This window comes from Bactrocera latifrons, unplaced genomic scaffold (assembly GCF_001853355.1).
Source record: "Bactrocera latifrons isolate USDA-ARS-PBARC rearing strain unplaced genomic scaffold, ASM185335v1 scaffold_122, whole genome shotgun sequence".
In the NCBI taxonomy this organism is placed as follows: domain Eukaryota; kingdom Metazoa; phylum Arthropoda; class Insecta; order Diptera; family Tephritidae; genus Bactrocera; species Bactrocera latifrons.
The window spans coordinates 977366-994479 of record NW_017534653.1 but is presented as its reverse complement, the minus strand read 5'-3'; the positions used below and the strand labels follow the sequence as shown (position 1 = coordinate 994479).

The 17114-nt window shown below is 37.0% G+C and overlaps 2 protein-coding genes across 3 annotated transcripts; one reads left to right on the top strand and one right to left on the bottom strand.

The window, feature by feature from the left end:
- Positions 1 to 1418: 1418 nt before the first annotated feature.
- LOC108978463 lies at positions 1419 to 2541 on the bottom strand (the record flags this gene model as incomplete). Its single annotated transcript, XM_018948767.1, is given in 3 exon segments — positions 1419 to 2061; positions 2119 to 2351; positions 2418 to 2541. Coding segments are annotated over 3 exon segments (978 nt in total), but the record flags the coding sequence as incomplete, so codon positions are not given.
- Positions 2542 to 6108: 3567 nt separating this feature from the next.
- LOC108978468 lies at positions 6109 to 16131 on the top strand. Of its 2 annotated transcripts, none has more exons than XM_018948778.1 (8): positions 6109 to 6559; positions 6626 to 7634; positions 7694 to 7899; positions 10477 to 10649; positions 10714 to 10776; positions 12208 to 12391; positions 12471 to 12615; positions 12676 to 16131. In XM_018948778.1, the coding sequence occupies exons 2-8, from the start codon at positions 6706 to 6708 to the stop codon at positions 14906 to 14908; spliced, it is 3933 nt and encodes a 1310-aa protein (XP_018804323.1). In that variant the 5' UTR covers positions 6109 to 6559; positions 6626 to 6705; the 3' UTR covers positions 14909 to 16131. The 2 variants fall into 2 exon arrangements, with proteins under 2 accessions (XP_018804323.1, XP_018804322.1); XM_018948777.1 differs by having other exon boundaries at positions 12468 to 12615.
- The last annotated feature ends 983 nt before the right edge of the window (positions 16132 to 17114 follow it).

Genomic DNA, 17114 nt, shown 5'->3' with positions numbered 1-17114 from the left:
TCGTTTGTGGGTCATAGCGTCGCAAACATGGAGCAAAATAAAGAGAAAATACGGCATATTTTACAGTAGTACTACGATAAAGGCAAAAATGCATGTCAAGCCGCCAATAAAATTTGTACAGTTTATGAACCCGATACATTTTCCATTTCCACCGCACAACGATGTTTTCAACGTTTTCGTTCTGGTGTAGAGGTGGTCGAAGATGCGACACGCTCCGGAAGGCCTGTCGTCGAAAATTGCGATAAAATCGCTGAATTGGTCGAAAGAGACCGGCATAGTATCAGCCGTAACATCGGTCAAGAACTGGGCATGAGCCATCAAAAAACTAAATTTTATGAATTGAAAATTCAATAAAAATACCGCAAGACTATTATTAATTGTTTCTTGATTTGTGTACTAGAAAGTGAAAAAATGGTCGGGTTCCGAAAAGCGATTTCACTAAAAAGTGGTCGGATCCATTTTCACACCGTCGTTAGAAGTTCTTTTGATATTTTGCGTTAGCGAATGTGGTTATTGAAGCTTTAGTTGTTTATTAGATATGAATACTAAACTTATTAGAGAGCGGGGTCTCGCCCACTTATTCAAAATTTTTAGCCCACAGATGTCCTTTGCTACTGCCATCGAAGTGCTAAATTAGAGTTTATATTAATTTACTGCTTAGTTATAGCACTTTATACATTTTTGGTTAATGGCATTTTGTAGGTGTGGCAATGGTCCGATTATGCAAATCCACAAAATCGTAAGTTTCTTTACCAAAGAAAACATCAAAATATATCAATTTTTACTCAAAATACAGGTTTCATGCAAGGACGGTCAGACAGAGAGTCACCCGGATTTAAAATTTTTATCGAAATTTGAAATTTTTTGTAAAAAAGTCTGTCAAGAATATAAATTTCCCTTTTTTTGGTTCAATAGCTAGTTTATGGCCTTAGTTTAAACCCGTATTTTTTTCTTTCTTCGGCATATGAACCTGTAAGAAGTTCTGTTGTCAACGGGGAGGCATCTTTTTAGATAGGGACTGCTGGAAATGACGTCGTATTATGAAAAAAATAAAATTATTGAAAATATGCYGTTTTTGCTCGACGTACATGGCTTAAAGATGAATAACTTACTCCTCTCTAAATTACTCCTAAATCACCTAAAACGCAAAATAACGTAACAACATTTTCAGAAATTTACAGGGGAGCGAATGAAACACGTAATAAAATGGAGCGTGCGTGTAATGGAATTTAAATATTGGTTGAAACTGGGTTATATGTGATCATACGTTATTTTGCATTTTAGGTGACGATAGACCTCTGAAGTCTTCGATTTTAATAATTTCAAATCTCATGGTTCAAAAACACCCCTTTAATTATCTTACTTGATTTCTAAGCTTAAATTTGCTACACTCCTTTTTATATGCTCTTCATACTTACAAATAAGATATTAAAGACCATACACTTTCTTCCGAAAATGTCTCCGTAAAAATGTTGACAATTCGTTTTTAAAGGGGAATTATCTGTTTCCTCATGATTCACCGCCATAGTAGTGACCACTTCGTCCAGCACATCCTCTATAACATTTTCACTTTCGATTTGCTCTGGCGCAGCAGTAACGCCAACATTCGTACTACTTCTCGAAAGCACCGATTTAAATGGATCGTAGAGTTGAGCGAAAAGATAGACCAAATAAACGACGAGTAACGATTTGGCATGCCATTCCAACTTTAAATCTGCTCGCTCGTCTTTGGGCAGAATATCATTCTTAGTTTTAAAACTTATTAAGTTATATACGTAAATATTTCCAAGCAAGATCACTAACAGACTGACGATGCAATGAAATGGCGAGACATGCAAATTCTTTTGAATTGCGATCAATCCCAATCCCAGAATATACATAGTAAACGTCTTGCTTCCCAATTCCGTGAGAAAAAGAGAGTATATCTCTTTTGGTGAGTTACAAATGATTGAACTTTTAAATAAATTCGGCAAGATGAATAGAGTTGAGACAATAAGGATGCCACAGTGGTAAGGTTTAATTGTAGACCAGTTACACAAGGTAAGCACATTTGGTAAAATACTGCAAACATAATTTAGAAAGTATTAAGTGGCCTTTTGTATGGACATGGGTACTTACAACCACCTGGTCATTACGAACACGGAGAATATGAAAAACAAGAGCAAGACGAGGGAACATACGATATATCCGGCTTCGCCAAACCAAGTTAAATTGTCGATCTGCATTGTACAAACGGCGAACTCCAAATAGTTGATGAGTTTCGTATCGAAATTGCAGTGATGATTGTGGCGAATGAGTTGACAGTGAGCGCCAGGATCTATATTTAAGCCTATTGGTCGAAAGCAGCTGATCTATAGAGGTTTAAAAGTTAATAGGCGACTAATAGGTGTTTATATATGTACATATAAAAAAATTACCTCTATTTCACTTGTCACGTACTGCTTGTGTCTGCGCGTCCGTGTGTGTAATTTGAAATTCGTAGCATTTTTTATTAGCAAATAGTTAGAAGAATTACTCATGATTTCTAAGTATGTATAAATGAGTGTTTTAGCGCAATTGATCAAATAATAAGTTTCAATAATTTAAAACAAATGACAAATTTATATAAAGTCAGTACATATCAAAACAAATGAACAAATATGTGCACATATGCATACATACACGAATTTCCTTCAAAATAGAACCTCAAAAATTATTTTATAGTTTTGAGCATAGTATATTGAACAAGGTGTGTTCCAAAGTAAACAGGAAGTTAACAAAAAAAAAACAAAAAAAAAACAACAGAACAAATAGTTTTTCGGCAAAATCAATTTATTTTATTCCAAATTGTATCCTTCTGCTTCAATATAGCTTTTTGCACGGTCCAAAAGCATGTCGAACAACGAGTGTTTTAGCTCGTTGGCCGTTATGGCCGCCAGTATCCCGGTGCAAGCCTTTTGAATGACCTATACGTCTGCATAACGCTTGCCTTTCATGGGCAAATGCCTTTTTCCGAAAAGGAAGAAGTCGCACTGTGCCATATCAGGTGAATACAGAGAGTCGTAATGGTTAAAATGTGATTTTTGGTCAAATAATAAGTCACAAGCGTTTTGGAGATGTTCAATTCCATTTCCTTGAATTCCAATGACGATTTCGGCTAATTTTTGATGAAGTCACGCACAGTTCGATGGGATTTCTGGTGCTCGCTTTTGATTGGCCCGCATGCTAATCGTCATTTATGCCCTCACGACCACTTTGAAAACGTTGAAACCACTCGTGCAGTCTACTACGGGATAGGCAGTCATCGCCAAAACCTTGTTTCATCAATTGAAACGTTTCGGTAAAAGTTTTACCAATTTTTAAACAAAATTTAATGTTGGCTCTTTGTTCGAAGCTCGTAACACAAACATACTGACACTTAAAACGCAATAACTTCACTTTCAATCTATGAAATGTCAAGAAATTCTCATTGGACAATCGATAAAGATAGCAGATTCTAACGAATCAGTCGACGAAAAGATTCCAAAAGTCCTGTTTACTTTGGAACGACCTTGTATATTTATTAAAGCGGGATTATCGAGACTTTAGACGTTAGATATTCCTACAGGAAAAAGTCTAACGGTGTGATATCACACGAACTTGGTGCCAATCTACAGGCCCAAAACATGAAATCCTCTTCTCTCCAAAGTGTTTTCTCAATAAATCCATCAATTGATGTTGTTGAAATCAAATGTCGCCGAAAATTTAATTACAGGCATCAAATAGTTAGTTGTCGTGCTCTACACATACCCTTTGAGCTAGAAATCGACCTCATCGCTGAAAAAAAATAGTGTCTTTTTATAGCTTTTCTAGAGCCTATAGAGCGAAGTGATGTCACTTGGGAAGTTCCATCTGAATCTTTCATTTTCCAGAGTGCAAATCAAGCACCGATGAATACACTTTTCAAGTCCGACAAGTTTTTTATCGCAAATATCGGACAACCTGTGAGATATGTATATTAAAGAAAGAAATTTGGACGGAGTCGTTTTCTAATAATAATGGGCAATACAGTAGGGGTACTTTATTTAATAACCTTTTTTGGATAGATCATGCATGAATCGTGTCAAGCAGTCACGTTAAGACTTACATACGTCTGAAATCGTTTTTAAGTCGTTCAACTTCATTACGAAAATTCAAGTTCTATTCGTTCAACTTGCGGTCTACATAATCGGCCTACTGAACATACTATTAGCAACACTATGACCCATCTTTAGACCCAGCATTCATCATTGGATAATATTCGGCCAAATATATCACTTCTAGCACGCAGTGAAGAAAATAAAGGAGCCGTAACTGAGAGTGTACACGAAGACCGTGGAGAGTGGATGGAACGACTTGTGCGAGAACTGAAGCCGCTCAACATTTTCGGGACAAATTTTGTTCAACGATGAGGCCTATTTTTGTCTCAATTGGTATGTAAACAAGCAAAAATTTCGAATTTGTAACCAAGAGAAACCTGAAAAAAACTCAGTAGCTGTCATTTCATCCCGCAAAAAAAAGGTTTGGTGTAGTGGTAGAATCATCGGTCTATATTTCTTCAAAAAGTATGCCGGTGAGAATGTAAGACGTAGACTTTCTTGTGTGGAGATATGCAAAGTCAAAAGTCTATTCGGCCAATCCCGCTTCGGTTCATACCTTGGAGCAAAATATCACGCATATCATTCGGCAGTTATCTGTCGAAATGCTCGAACGAGTCATCGAAAATTATGTTCAACGGAAGGACCATCTGAGTTGTAGCCACGGCCAACATTTGAAAGTGATAATCTTCAAAAAATAACTGCCAAATAATGCTCTTTCGAATGATAATAGACATTCCCCATTAAATTTGAAGTCTATAAATTTTTTCTTTAAAAAAGTAGAGAATATTGAAATAGTTAACGTTTATAAACTGAACTTTAAAAAAATATATATATTTTTGTTAATTATGATTCAAAGCATTCATCTTTTTTTTTTTTTTTCAAACCGTATGAAGATGTGCAAGAACGATCGGAATTCATACGTCAAATTTAATTAAGAGTACTGATAGAAGATATTATGTAAATATTTAGTATTTTCTATCTAAACACATTGAATCAGCTTTATAATAAATACGACAAAGTTCAATTGTGACCTCCCCTCTGCCACAACGAATCACATAGGCCCAGCACAGTAATAAATTCCTGTATCCTGCTGGGAATTGGAGCGATTTGATCCGAGTGCCATTATCCTCGATCTACAGACTGCTGTACAGTCTGGTATCAGGAACTCAGGAGTTTCCGGCTTCTTGTCCCTGAACCGGCAGTTTGCGCAAGAGGCTATACCCATGTAGGCTTCCCGAGCCTACAGTGTTAAGTCGAAAATTTCACAAGTAGCCGGAACTCGGTTCAGACGCTGCGATATACCAACCCATACCTAGTGAAAATATTATTGAGTCTTTTAAACAGGGGAGGCTAAAATTATAATCCCTCTACGGTGATTAGAAGAAATTGATTCGTCGTGAATAGAAATTAATTAACAAAACGAATTTAATTTATATGTTGGTAGGTATGTTAGTATGTATATATACAGCTCAAACTTCACATGGGCTACGATGAAAGTGGTGAGGGTAACTCAGTTACTAAAACATTAGTTCATAGTCAGTAGGGTTTTCCGTTTCTATAATCAAATTGGTTTGCTTTCACGTTTCTACTATAAGATCGTATTGTAAAGTCCAAACTAATTGTTGTTGTACATACTCATTCATACCTGCCTACCTTTGATGCATTCAATGTTGCACAGTAAGCTATTGTTGAACTACCTCTCTCATTGTCCAGGTACCTTTAGGTGCTGATTAAAATAAGAAAAATCACTGCTTTTGTCACGATGCTAAGCAGGCAGCGAGCAAAGTAAACGCACCATGTATTGGAAGATAGTCAAACAATTGGTGTCTTGAACGCAGCGAAGAGATGTCAAAGAGCAGCGAGAGTAAGAGTTGTGTAAAGAAGTCAATGGAAATGAGTAGGAGCGGGCTGGCTTCTAACTTCTTATACATTATGCTCCCCACAGACTATGCTAGTATGTATGACGAGTATCACCAGATCTACTGAGTAGCAGTCTACTTTAAGTCGTCGGTGAGCAAGGCTCATATTATATGGCCGTGTTTGGCAAAGAAATTACATTTCAAGTGGAAATTGCGCTTTTCTTTGTTAATATTTATCATAATTGGAGTAGAATTTCATTAATTTATTTACAAAAGTTGTGCAATTTTTTATTGTGTGAGTGCCTGCACCGTTGCACCTGGCATTTCGTGGAATTTTTCGCAAGAGTTCAACTTCAATAATACTTGTGCGTGTCTGGTTCGTCACGGCTGCTCCCATAGAGTCATTGTTACGACTTGGGAACACGTTCGAAAGCCAGTAAAATAAATTGTTGTGTGGTTTTAATGAAAGGGTCAAACCGGTTTAATGCCACAATGGACGCAAACAACCGTGTGGGAGCAACGTAAGATCAACAAACATTTCAGAATTGGAGTATTGAGTGCAGGAGTGCAATGAAATTATAATTACGTGTACACAACGCATATGTAAGAATTGTGAATTTGTGTTCTTATGAAAGTTATGTGGTGAATACATAAGTGTGTTTCTTTTAGCTTTGTCAATTGAAGCGAGATATTCGGTCGCTAATTATAGGATATGAGTGTGATAACCAAAATCACCTATAGTACAAAACATGGCTTCTAATGATTTAAATACAAGCTCAGCGAATCAACAACACCGACCAATCGATGAATTGGATTTGGAGTTGCGACAACATGCATCCACCAGTCATTCTTATCCGTCGAATTTCGTAAACGCATCCAATCATCACCTCTCCAGTGGCAGCTTGGCAGAAAATAGCGCATCCTCAGTGGGCACGCAGCAGCATCAATACCATTACATACAGTATCCGCCGTATTACTATCACATAGGTGGACAGGCGTATCGATCGCAGCAGCAACAGCAACAACAACAGGCACAATTTTTGCATGCGCAACAACTGACTGGACTGCCGGAAGTCACCTGTCACTGTCACTGCTCGTGCGGTGCCCAGCAGCAACACCAACAATTGTGGAATCAAAGACAATATCAGCAGCAAAATATTTCGGCTTCCACGGCTACGATCGCCCAGCGGCAAAATGAGGAGGACTCCAGTAAAATTGTGGTGCAGGTGCACTGTCAATCAAATGATGACGCGGATTGTGAACGCGAACGCAACACGCAGCCACCCACCAAAGCGCAGTCGGAGCAATCATTATTAAATCACTCATATCAAACATTGCAACTGCAATCGGGTACGGAAGAGAAACCATTGAATGTGCTGCATAACTCCCAGTTAAATATCAGCTGTGATTGTGATTTGGAATGTACTTGTGGCGCGGAAAGGCTGCGGGGGACCGCCGGCGAAGCGGACGCCATGCATACTAAAACGGCTGCGAGCGATGACAATTTGGACACAGATGTTTTAGATAATCCATCGCCATTAAAAACCCTAAAGCAATGCCAGTTGGAAGCCATGCTAGGTGCTGATGAAATCACAGTCAGTGAGTCGGATAACAATAGTACTATGATTAAGAAGAAAAAGAAACCGGGTGGTGCTTGCAAGCACGCCAACAACGAGATGTAATGTTCTATAATATTTTAGTTCAATATATATATTTTATCATACAGATGCATTTCAGTAACTCTTGGTGCCATATGCAAGACCAGAATTCAGCGCTGGCGACTGATAAAAGCTGTGATTGCCATTACAATTCTAGCCATATAGAAATCTACAACGATGGCGATAGCAAAATGGGCCACGACTCTATTGATGATCAGCGGCCACCACTGCCGCCGCGTCCACCGCCTCCTCCTCGATTGCGTAATGCAACAGTAACGGGAAATGGTAGGTGAAAAAATTAGTTTTACAAAATTTCTATTTCATTTTTCAGCAAACTTGAGGACAATCTAAAAACTTTTTTTTAGATTAAAATGATTATGCTAACGTATTCTCGACTTGGGCAGGAAAGGCGAACTATAAAATGTTTAGTCATGGGTTCGTGGTTTTCGTTTAGGCCGTAGCGTAGAATATATATTCAGTTATTATTAATATAATTATGTATATTTCTGCTTGAATATAGCATCTAAACTCCATCTGGTATCACAAAGAACCAAACTGGTCTATGCGTGACTTATTGGCCTACCAGATTAACATAATGTAATCTAATCTATCCCATAGATGTAGAGACCGTCCACAATATGTTAGCACTTCCGGTCGATATTAGAGTCTAGGCTCATTCAAGGCTCTCTGACTTCGCTTAGTGATTTCTCTTTAAAACTAGGAATCGAATGACTGACTGATATTGCTCGAAAGTCCCCGGGGACGCCAGCTTTCACAAGTGAACAAGGCATGCTTTTTATCATGATTATGTCTCGGTATTCCATATTACATATGTATATTCCAAATACTACTGAGATTTAAAGATGAATTTTAATTTATACTTCGTGTGTTTGTGAGATGAAATGGACTAAATTCATCTTTCAATCATCTAAGCGCATTTGCTTCTTGATTTCTCTTCAAAAACTAGGAATCGTATCACCTATTGATTTTGCTCTTCTTTCATTTTTCAAAAATAAAAGGAGATGCTAGCTTTAACTTGTGCAAGAAGAGTATTTTTCATCATGGTTATGCCTCAGTATAACATATATAGAGTTTTTCAATAGGTACGCTATAAAAGTAGACTAATAGGGACACCAAACGACGAATAATTTTTTCCCGTTCTTTTGTCTTACGTAAGGTTTGCCAATTCATCATGGAAAGATATACGATTCAACAACGAGTCGAAATTATTAAAATTTACTATCGAGATTCAGAGTCAGTTGCGTCAACTTTAAGAGTTATAATAGATCACTGCTTCTTCTTTGATGCAATGTACCATAAAACTTTTATTCAGTTCCAAAACTTGCGGGAGCATTTTTTTAATCCACATATAATTTAATCATAAATAATATAATGTAAACAAGATAATAACACTTTTTGACCAATTAAGACCATCAACCGTTACTAAATTAGTGTTTAAGATGTCTGTGAGTTGCAATTCCTATAGGCATTATGCTCAATTAGCCATTGGTGTACATAAACATACATATGTATTTGTGGCTGTGTGCATATGGGTACTCAATGCATTGACTCTGCTTGCAGTTAGACAAGCCTACACATTTATGATCTGCACATGCGCTTAAGTCATATATGTAATTTACCTCTTAGGAAAATATGGATAAGTGTTAGAAATTGCATGCTGTAAAATTCACTGATTTGTGAGTGAAAATAAGTAATATTTCCTTGAAAGTAATCATGTTTAATAAGTTTGCCAGAATGAATAATATCTTCACAATCCTTAAGAAACTTACTTATGTTCTTCATGTTCATGTCTGTTAGTATTCACGCTACGATTAATTAAGCTCTAAGACATCATTTTATTATTATTATCTGTATTTGACAATTTTCCTCCACATTTTCATTTACCACTTTCGTATATTCATTGCTCGCTGCGTATTCAATTTCCCAACGGGCTTGTGTATATAGACAGGCAACGTAAACACATTTGTTTATGAATATTATCGAAGGCGTTAAGAGAAAATTCCTCAAGTGTACATGTTAAGGAAGGATGTGACGCGTGGTCCAAAGCACAGGACACAACGAACAAGTGTCTGACAGAGGAAAGCTTTTTGTTTTGCTAACGAAGAAAGCTTTCGCTGTATTTGCGCCAACTCGGTTAGGTTTAGGCATTCAGTATGTGGGCAGAACGTTTAAGAAAAAGTATGGCAACGGATAGTTGAAAGTGCGAAAGGATATTCGCTACGATACTCATTAAAATTGTGTATAGATACTGAAAATTGGAGCCAACGAAATTTTACACAAACATTTTTTCTTAACTTCTAAAAAATATTTAAAAGTCTCTCTTTCACTTACTTAACGATGAAAATGTGAATGATGTGTTCGTATTGTGCCAAAAAAATAATGTGCGAAATAGTTAATTATTAGTTAGTTGAGAATTTTTGTATTAACCAAATCGACGAGCTATTCATGTGTATTAAATTGACGTGAATAAATGTAAATTTGTACAGGTGCTTCCAGCTGCGTTCTCTGCTTTATATGGCAGCAGCAATCCAAAAAAAAAAAAAAATAATTTAAGTTGCATAAATTCCTTTGGTGTTCGTCGTGGTCGTGTTGCATTCTACACAGCTAAACGCATAGCAGTATGCACGGTTATCCTGTAATGCAGTTTGTACAGTATAGTGTGCCGCCACCTTGTGGCTGGATACCACAGCCTGATCCATTACGCAGCGTCGCTCCTGCGCCTACGTTGGGTTAGCTCAATTTATTTAATTATTATTTAATGATTTACTAATGCTCTACTTTTGCTTCTTTTTTTAATTTTGTTGCTAAATTTTTTATTTTTATGTTGTAATTTTTATATAGGTCCTCATCGTCATGGTCCAGGTATAAAGAAATACGTTGTGTGGTGCCTCATCTGCGGCGGTTTTTCGTGCCTACTAGGCATTTTATTTCTGGGTGTTTACTTTCTATTGCACTCGTACACTATTACCGTTGGAAATTTCGAAACGGTACCCACTTTTGTGCCAGCAACAATGGTAAGTAAATTATATAGTTTAGTGTAATACAATGCAAATATAAATTTTTGTTATTTTATTTTAGTTGATCTTAACTGGAGTCTGCATAATATGTTTGGCGCGCCGGCGAAATCGATACAGTTATTTGGTAAGACGTTCACACATTTATGCATCTATCAAACAGCTTCCAGAAGTGTTGATCTAGTTTTATTCTCTAAACAGGGTATACATATTAAGTTTGCCACAATTTTTGTAACACCTAAAAAGAAATGTCGGAGACCCTATCAATTATATACATATAGTACATACATAAATAAGTGATAGGCGTGACGAGCTGTCTCGATTTGGCCATGGACTGTCTGTCTGCATTCTCGTATATTCGAACTAGTCCCTCAGTTTTTGAGATCATTATGTGAAAATTTTCACAGGTCCCTTTCTTCCCAACTAGTTTCTTATTTCTCGGAATCGCAGATATCGAAAACTATGCTATAGTTGCCATATAAACTGAACTCAGTGTCTTCAAGACATTCTTGTTTATTATCCAAAACATCGCCACAATCTCCAAAAAATTTTTGTTATGGTATCTTCATGGCATTTCGTTTTTTCATCCAAGGTAGCGCTATACTCTCCGCATATACTGCTTAAATCGGGCAACTATAGCATATAGTTGCCATACAAACTGACCGATCAAAATCAGATAAAGCTCTTTCATACCTTTTTGTGCTATAAAAATATAACTGTAGATTGATCTGGGTTATTTCTAAAAAACTTTGCAAAACTCTCAAAAATTTGTTTTTTTTTTACCAATATACTAAAACTCTGGGTTGAATGATCTTTAGTTTGACAAAATATGTTATCTCTTCGAACAAAGCTTACCCTTGTCGAAGTTGTAGACGATCAGTTTTTTTGGGATTCACAAGTAATTATTTTGATCGATTACCGCGAACATGGAAAATAATTATTTATAATAGTACTGTTGGATTGATTGGATGTCAGTCCCAACCACTTTTCATCCAATGTGATTTAAATTGTTAACTATAATTATTTCTGTAGCTTATGAGTTTGACTTCAGTTTTAATCAACAGACTAGCTAAATTAAAAATGTTATAGGAAAGGGTTGTAGAAAAAAATTGTTTAAGTTTCAGCGCCGTTCGTAAACAATACCAAATCCCTAACTTGATCGACTCAGTTTTTTAGTTAAGCACTAATAGCGTCTATTGTGCCCTCTCCTCCATAACATGTTTTCCCAAAGGCCACGTACTCCGACCAATTCCAGGAACTTGCTGGGCGTTATTAAGGTTATAAGATTCCTGTCCACATAAATGGATTCACCAAGGCTCTTGAGTCTCTAGAATAAGGCGTCTTGAGTTTCCGGTACCATGTCGCAAAAACGGCAATTTGCATAGGTGACAGTTGTTTATTGAGCCTGCAATGCCTCGGAAGGGGTTGATCATATCTTTGAACCTTACTATATATGGTTCTGTTCCCATCATCCTGAATATATTACATATATTTATTTAAAATCGTTAGCTTTAACTTCTTAACCAAATAAATACTAACTAAAAATATTTCCTCTCAGATTAAACTTTCTGGTGTTTGTGGGCTAATATCCGCATTGACATGTGCGCTTGTGACCGTTACAACAACCGTGCTGCACATGAGCCGTTTACAGGCTCTGCGTGAGTGTGAATATGCACAAAAGACACGAACTTGCACTTGTTATTCCGATATGATCGAGTCCCAAGTGGATCGTGTAGACAAAGGTAAAGCATCGTTCTTAAATTGTCTATTTTAAATATACGCAATACTAATTCAATTTATTGCCCCTTTTATCGCTAGAAGGTGTTCGCCTAGTGTTTGATTCGCTGTCCGATTGTGGAGTAGTACATGGCTCTCTCTACTCTTGTTTACGCGCTATATTTGGACTTTCTGTGGCAGGCGTCTTGGTTGCCGTATTTAGCTGTATGCTCGTCTATCAGCTACTTAGGTTAGTACTTAAAAAACTCAATGACTTTCCTCTGAAACTAAAATATATTTTTATGTGCAGTCACGAGCGGAAAAAAATGTATTGGGAGCAATTGGAGTTGCGTTGCCGCTCTTTATATACCAGTCAGCAAGGTCCACCGCCAAATATGGCCGCTATGGGCGGTGGTCGCGGACCGGTTTGTCGTTGTTGTGAACAATGTCATCTGCATCGGCAAGTACCGCTACCAGCAACAGCATATCCTTGGGATGATAATGGCGAACCACGGTTTTGGACAGGACAACCGCCAGGCAACTTTTACTCACCAAATCCGGGTGGCGATGATTTGCATATGGGCAATTCAGGCACAACATGCCGGGGTCATGGCGGTGCCTCTGGCGCACGCAGTCGCACGACTGGTTGGAGTTGGCCGCGTATGCCTTGGCAAAGAAATTCTCCTGTGCCCAATGCAAGACAGTTTCGTCAAACACCGTCAAGCCCAGATTCACAATATGGTTTCACAAATAATGCACCCGTGGTCACGGATAATATGATGACTGAATCCGATGCTACGCAAGGAGTGGCGCATAATACAACGGCACCAGCATTTAATGTTGTTGGTGGGGCATTGCCTTACGGAGTTTGGGGTCCACCACCGCCATACAGTGATCCCAATAGTCCCGCACGTCGTGGTTACTATCAATACATACAACCGAATCCGTGTGGCAATAATATATCTATAGCCAACAATATCAATCACAGTAATAGTAATATGTCCGCTGAAAATATCGTTGGCGAGCCTACTGAACAGCGCATGCCTTGCCTAAATCATCGTTCAGTTTTCTTGGAACAACAACCACATCAAGTTAACAATGTCAACAATTGCTGTCCATCCGCCAGTATGCGTCGTAATTTAGCCAAACGTCGTACAACCGGCGGTGCCGGTGGCGGTAGTGGCAGCGGTGCTGAAGATAATATGAAGTCGAAGTCAGGTGGTGGTGAATATGAGAATACCCCTTCAGAAAGTGACGGATGCAACATGCGAGATCGCTTCTCCAATACTTTGCCCACACGAAAGGTCAAAAAACGAAACGACAATAATGCCAAGGCCAACATCATTGGTAATGCAAATCCTCAGCCAGCTCCACGACTTGCCTTGCAACAGGCCAACTCTAATAACGACACAAGCTGTGCTAACGAGGTATCAGAGTCAACTCTTGGCGATAATGAATGCATGGAGGAGATCAATGCCACTTTGTGTAATGAAGAGATCAAAATGGCTACGCCAGGTGGTCGTACCTCCACACGTGTCAGTACCAGAGCAACTCTTCGTCGTAATTGTGGAATCGAAAACAATGGTTTCCAATCGAATAGTGAGGTGGGCGCTGTAACCCAACCCATGGCCGCTGGAGAGTCTGATGCACTTGTGATAGCTGCAGATATGCATGCTACCGGTGATCCCGCCGAGTCAGAAGTGTACTTTGCCGATGTTAGCAGTTGTTGCAATATGTCGCTAAAAAACGATAACTACTATGATGAGGCTCACCAGACTACCCATCACCATCAGCATCAACATCAGAACAGCAATTGTAGTCAAAATAGTAGTAGTACTAATGAGGATTATCTGGCACAACGTTTTGGTCAACGAGAAAATTCGATACGGAGTCGTCTTCCATTTCCACAGGCGCGTAGCAACGACTACGAGGAAAACTTAAATACACACAATACGACAGACATTAGCGGCAATGTTACACCAGTTAACCAAATGCAAAAAGAAATTTCACGCCAAAGCATGTGTTCCGTTGAGTCTGAGGCACAGACTGAATGCACTGACTTATCGCCGGCCACACCGTGTAGCAATAAGTTTGGTCAAACTAATTTCGAAGGCGGTAAAAACAAACCTACTAATGATTGTAGTGAGAATGCGCTGCAACCACGCACACCAGGTGTATCGTTGCCCAACTTCGTAGCGAAGTTTCCTTACTCTTCGGAATCACAAAGTTTGGAAGCACATCGACGCTCTACAAAAGACATACACGATCTGATACTCTCATCGGAGGCACACTACGAGGTGATTAACGACAATCCGCAACCGACGCTGCCTTGTCAATTCACTGCACAACAACAAAATACGCGCATTAACAAACCGCAGGCACAGCGTCCAACAAATCTTTCGGCTAGCAAAACAAAAACGAAACATGGCATCAAAACACGCGACCGCATAGAAGTAAATGTGCTGCCAAGTGAACGAGATTGGAGTAAGGGCCCAGGTTTAGGTGGCGGTGGTTGTGGCAATAACGAACGGAAATGCTTGTGAGAAGAAGTTTTCGTATAAAACGAGGTTTAGGAAAAGTATATGTATAATACGATTAGATCTGAAAGCTGAAAATGTTTCTTCAATTTTGTGAGAACAAAAGGTGCATGTAATTGCTATTATATATACTTCAGAGAATGATACAGAATATACATATGTACACATACCATTTTTGAAACTCATCTGCTCTACAGCTTTAAAATTATCCATTATTTACTGTATGAAGAGCAGTCCATGTGAGATAAAAGCTAAAAATTGTGAAAGGAGCGGGGTTTCTTTACTTAAACAATCGATTTGTGATTATTTTTTAAATAATTGCCAAGGAAATACGTATATTTTTATTATTTGATTAGGAAATGTTCGATTTTCGATCATAAAAGGGATTTTTCCATTAAGTGTTGAGTGTTCATGTTAAAAATTTCAATTACCAAGAGTCAACCACACTTACATGTTGCATAAGAAGTTGTAAGTTGTTCAGCTATTCCTTTCGTAAGCTGAAAATGGAAAATTTAAAGATCTGTCAGCCAGAATTATGCTATTGTATTGAACATTTTCTCGTTGTCTACATACTATATACTGATTGTTTTTTTTTTTTTAAATAGTGAATTCATACCCGAGACAACGAATGAAAAAATCGAAAATTCCATTGGATTTAAATAATTGATTTTATAAGTCAGTAAAAATGTATTTTAATAAAGGAACCCTGATGATTTTCTAGAAGACACATCATTCAGATTTTGTCATGACATTTAAATATATGAAACACTTTAAATTAATTTTTTAAAACACGCGCACTTCCAAGTGGAGCATTATTTTGTTAACTCTCCCGTTCGTTGTTGGCGTCCATTACACGATCACTTCAGCCGTCCATCAGCACCCAACTTGCCATATAAAGATAATTGTTTAATGGTCTAAAATGCTCATATCTAAACTTATTAACACATACCATATGCTATACATAATAATTATATACCAGCCACAAAACATATTAAAATTTATTTCATTTTTGATTTTCGATAAATCTATACTCGCATATATACATAAGTATATACACATATCGTCACTTACAACGCAAAACAAAGTCTCATCAGAATTTTTGAAATTAATATTTTTATTTTTTACGATTCAACTTTTATGCTTCCGCTGCCCAATATATCACCATTTTATAACCAAAATACACATTTGGTTTCAACATTACTGGTTTATATTATATCGTTTTTCCTTCACTTGTAAACTTATGAAAAGTGATGCTACGTCATTTCGGATTTTAGGTGACGATATATTTAGAGCTCACTGACTATATACTTGTATATACATACCTATTTATCTACGATTTTATATAAGTTCGCCAAGCCACATACACACGAATATACAAATTTATTATTTATCAAATAAACAATTTACTCTACTCTCATTGATGTACTATATGTTTCAAGAAATAACTTCGGTGTCTATAAATTTAAATTAGTAAAACTTGCAGAACTGATTTTACGCATACTCAATTTATAATAAATAGATACATATATACATAACATATGTATGTATGTATGCATCTGTTGTTAGCGTTAAGTATGTATCGAATATAACTGATAATTATTTAGAGTTATTCATAGACAATATATAAAGTTATATATATTTGTGTGTGTACGTATTAGTTGTGTACACAAGATTTGATTTTATTGAATTAGAAAATATACAAACTCACACACTAACACATTTACATACATACATATACATATATAATGTTAAAAATGGTATTCATAACATATAAATATAATATAAATAAATAAATAAAATTAAATAAATAACAACATACTTGTCCATGTAAAGGTGTTGGTTCGATTATCTTTTAGCAAAATTAGCGCTTTTATATGTTTATATAATTAAGTTTAATTTGTTAATTTACTTAAGGTGACCCATAAGTTTAAGTTTTACTACAAGAAGCTGTATTCATAACTAATAAATGCCGGTGCATAAATATTATACATACATGCATTAAATAAAATTAATATCTGATAAATATTAAATATGAAAGTATAAAGATTTTTGATTCTAATTATGAATTGTTGTTTGTAACAAATTACAATTATCTTACTCTAAGTATGTAGTTAAATGCATATAAATAAATGTATGTACATATGTAGACTGTTAGCATTTGAATTTGTTATACATATTATATCTACTATAGCTAAAGTAAAATATACTGCTG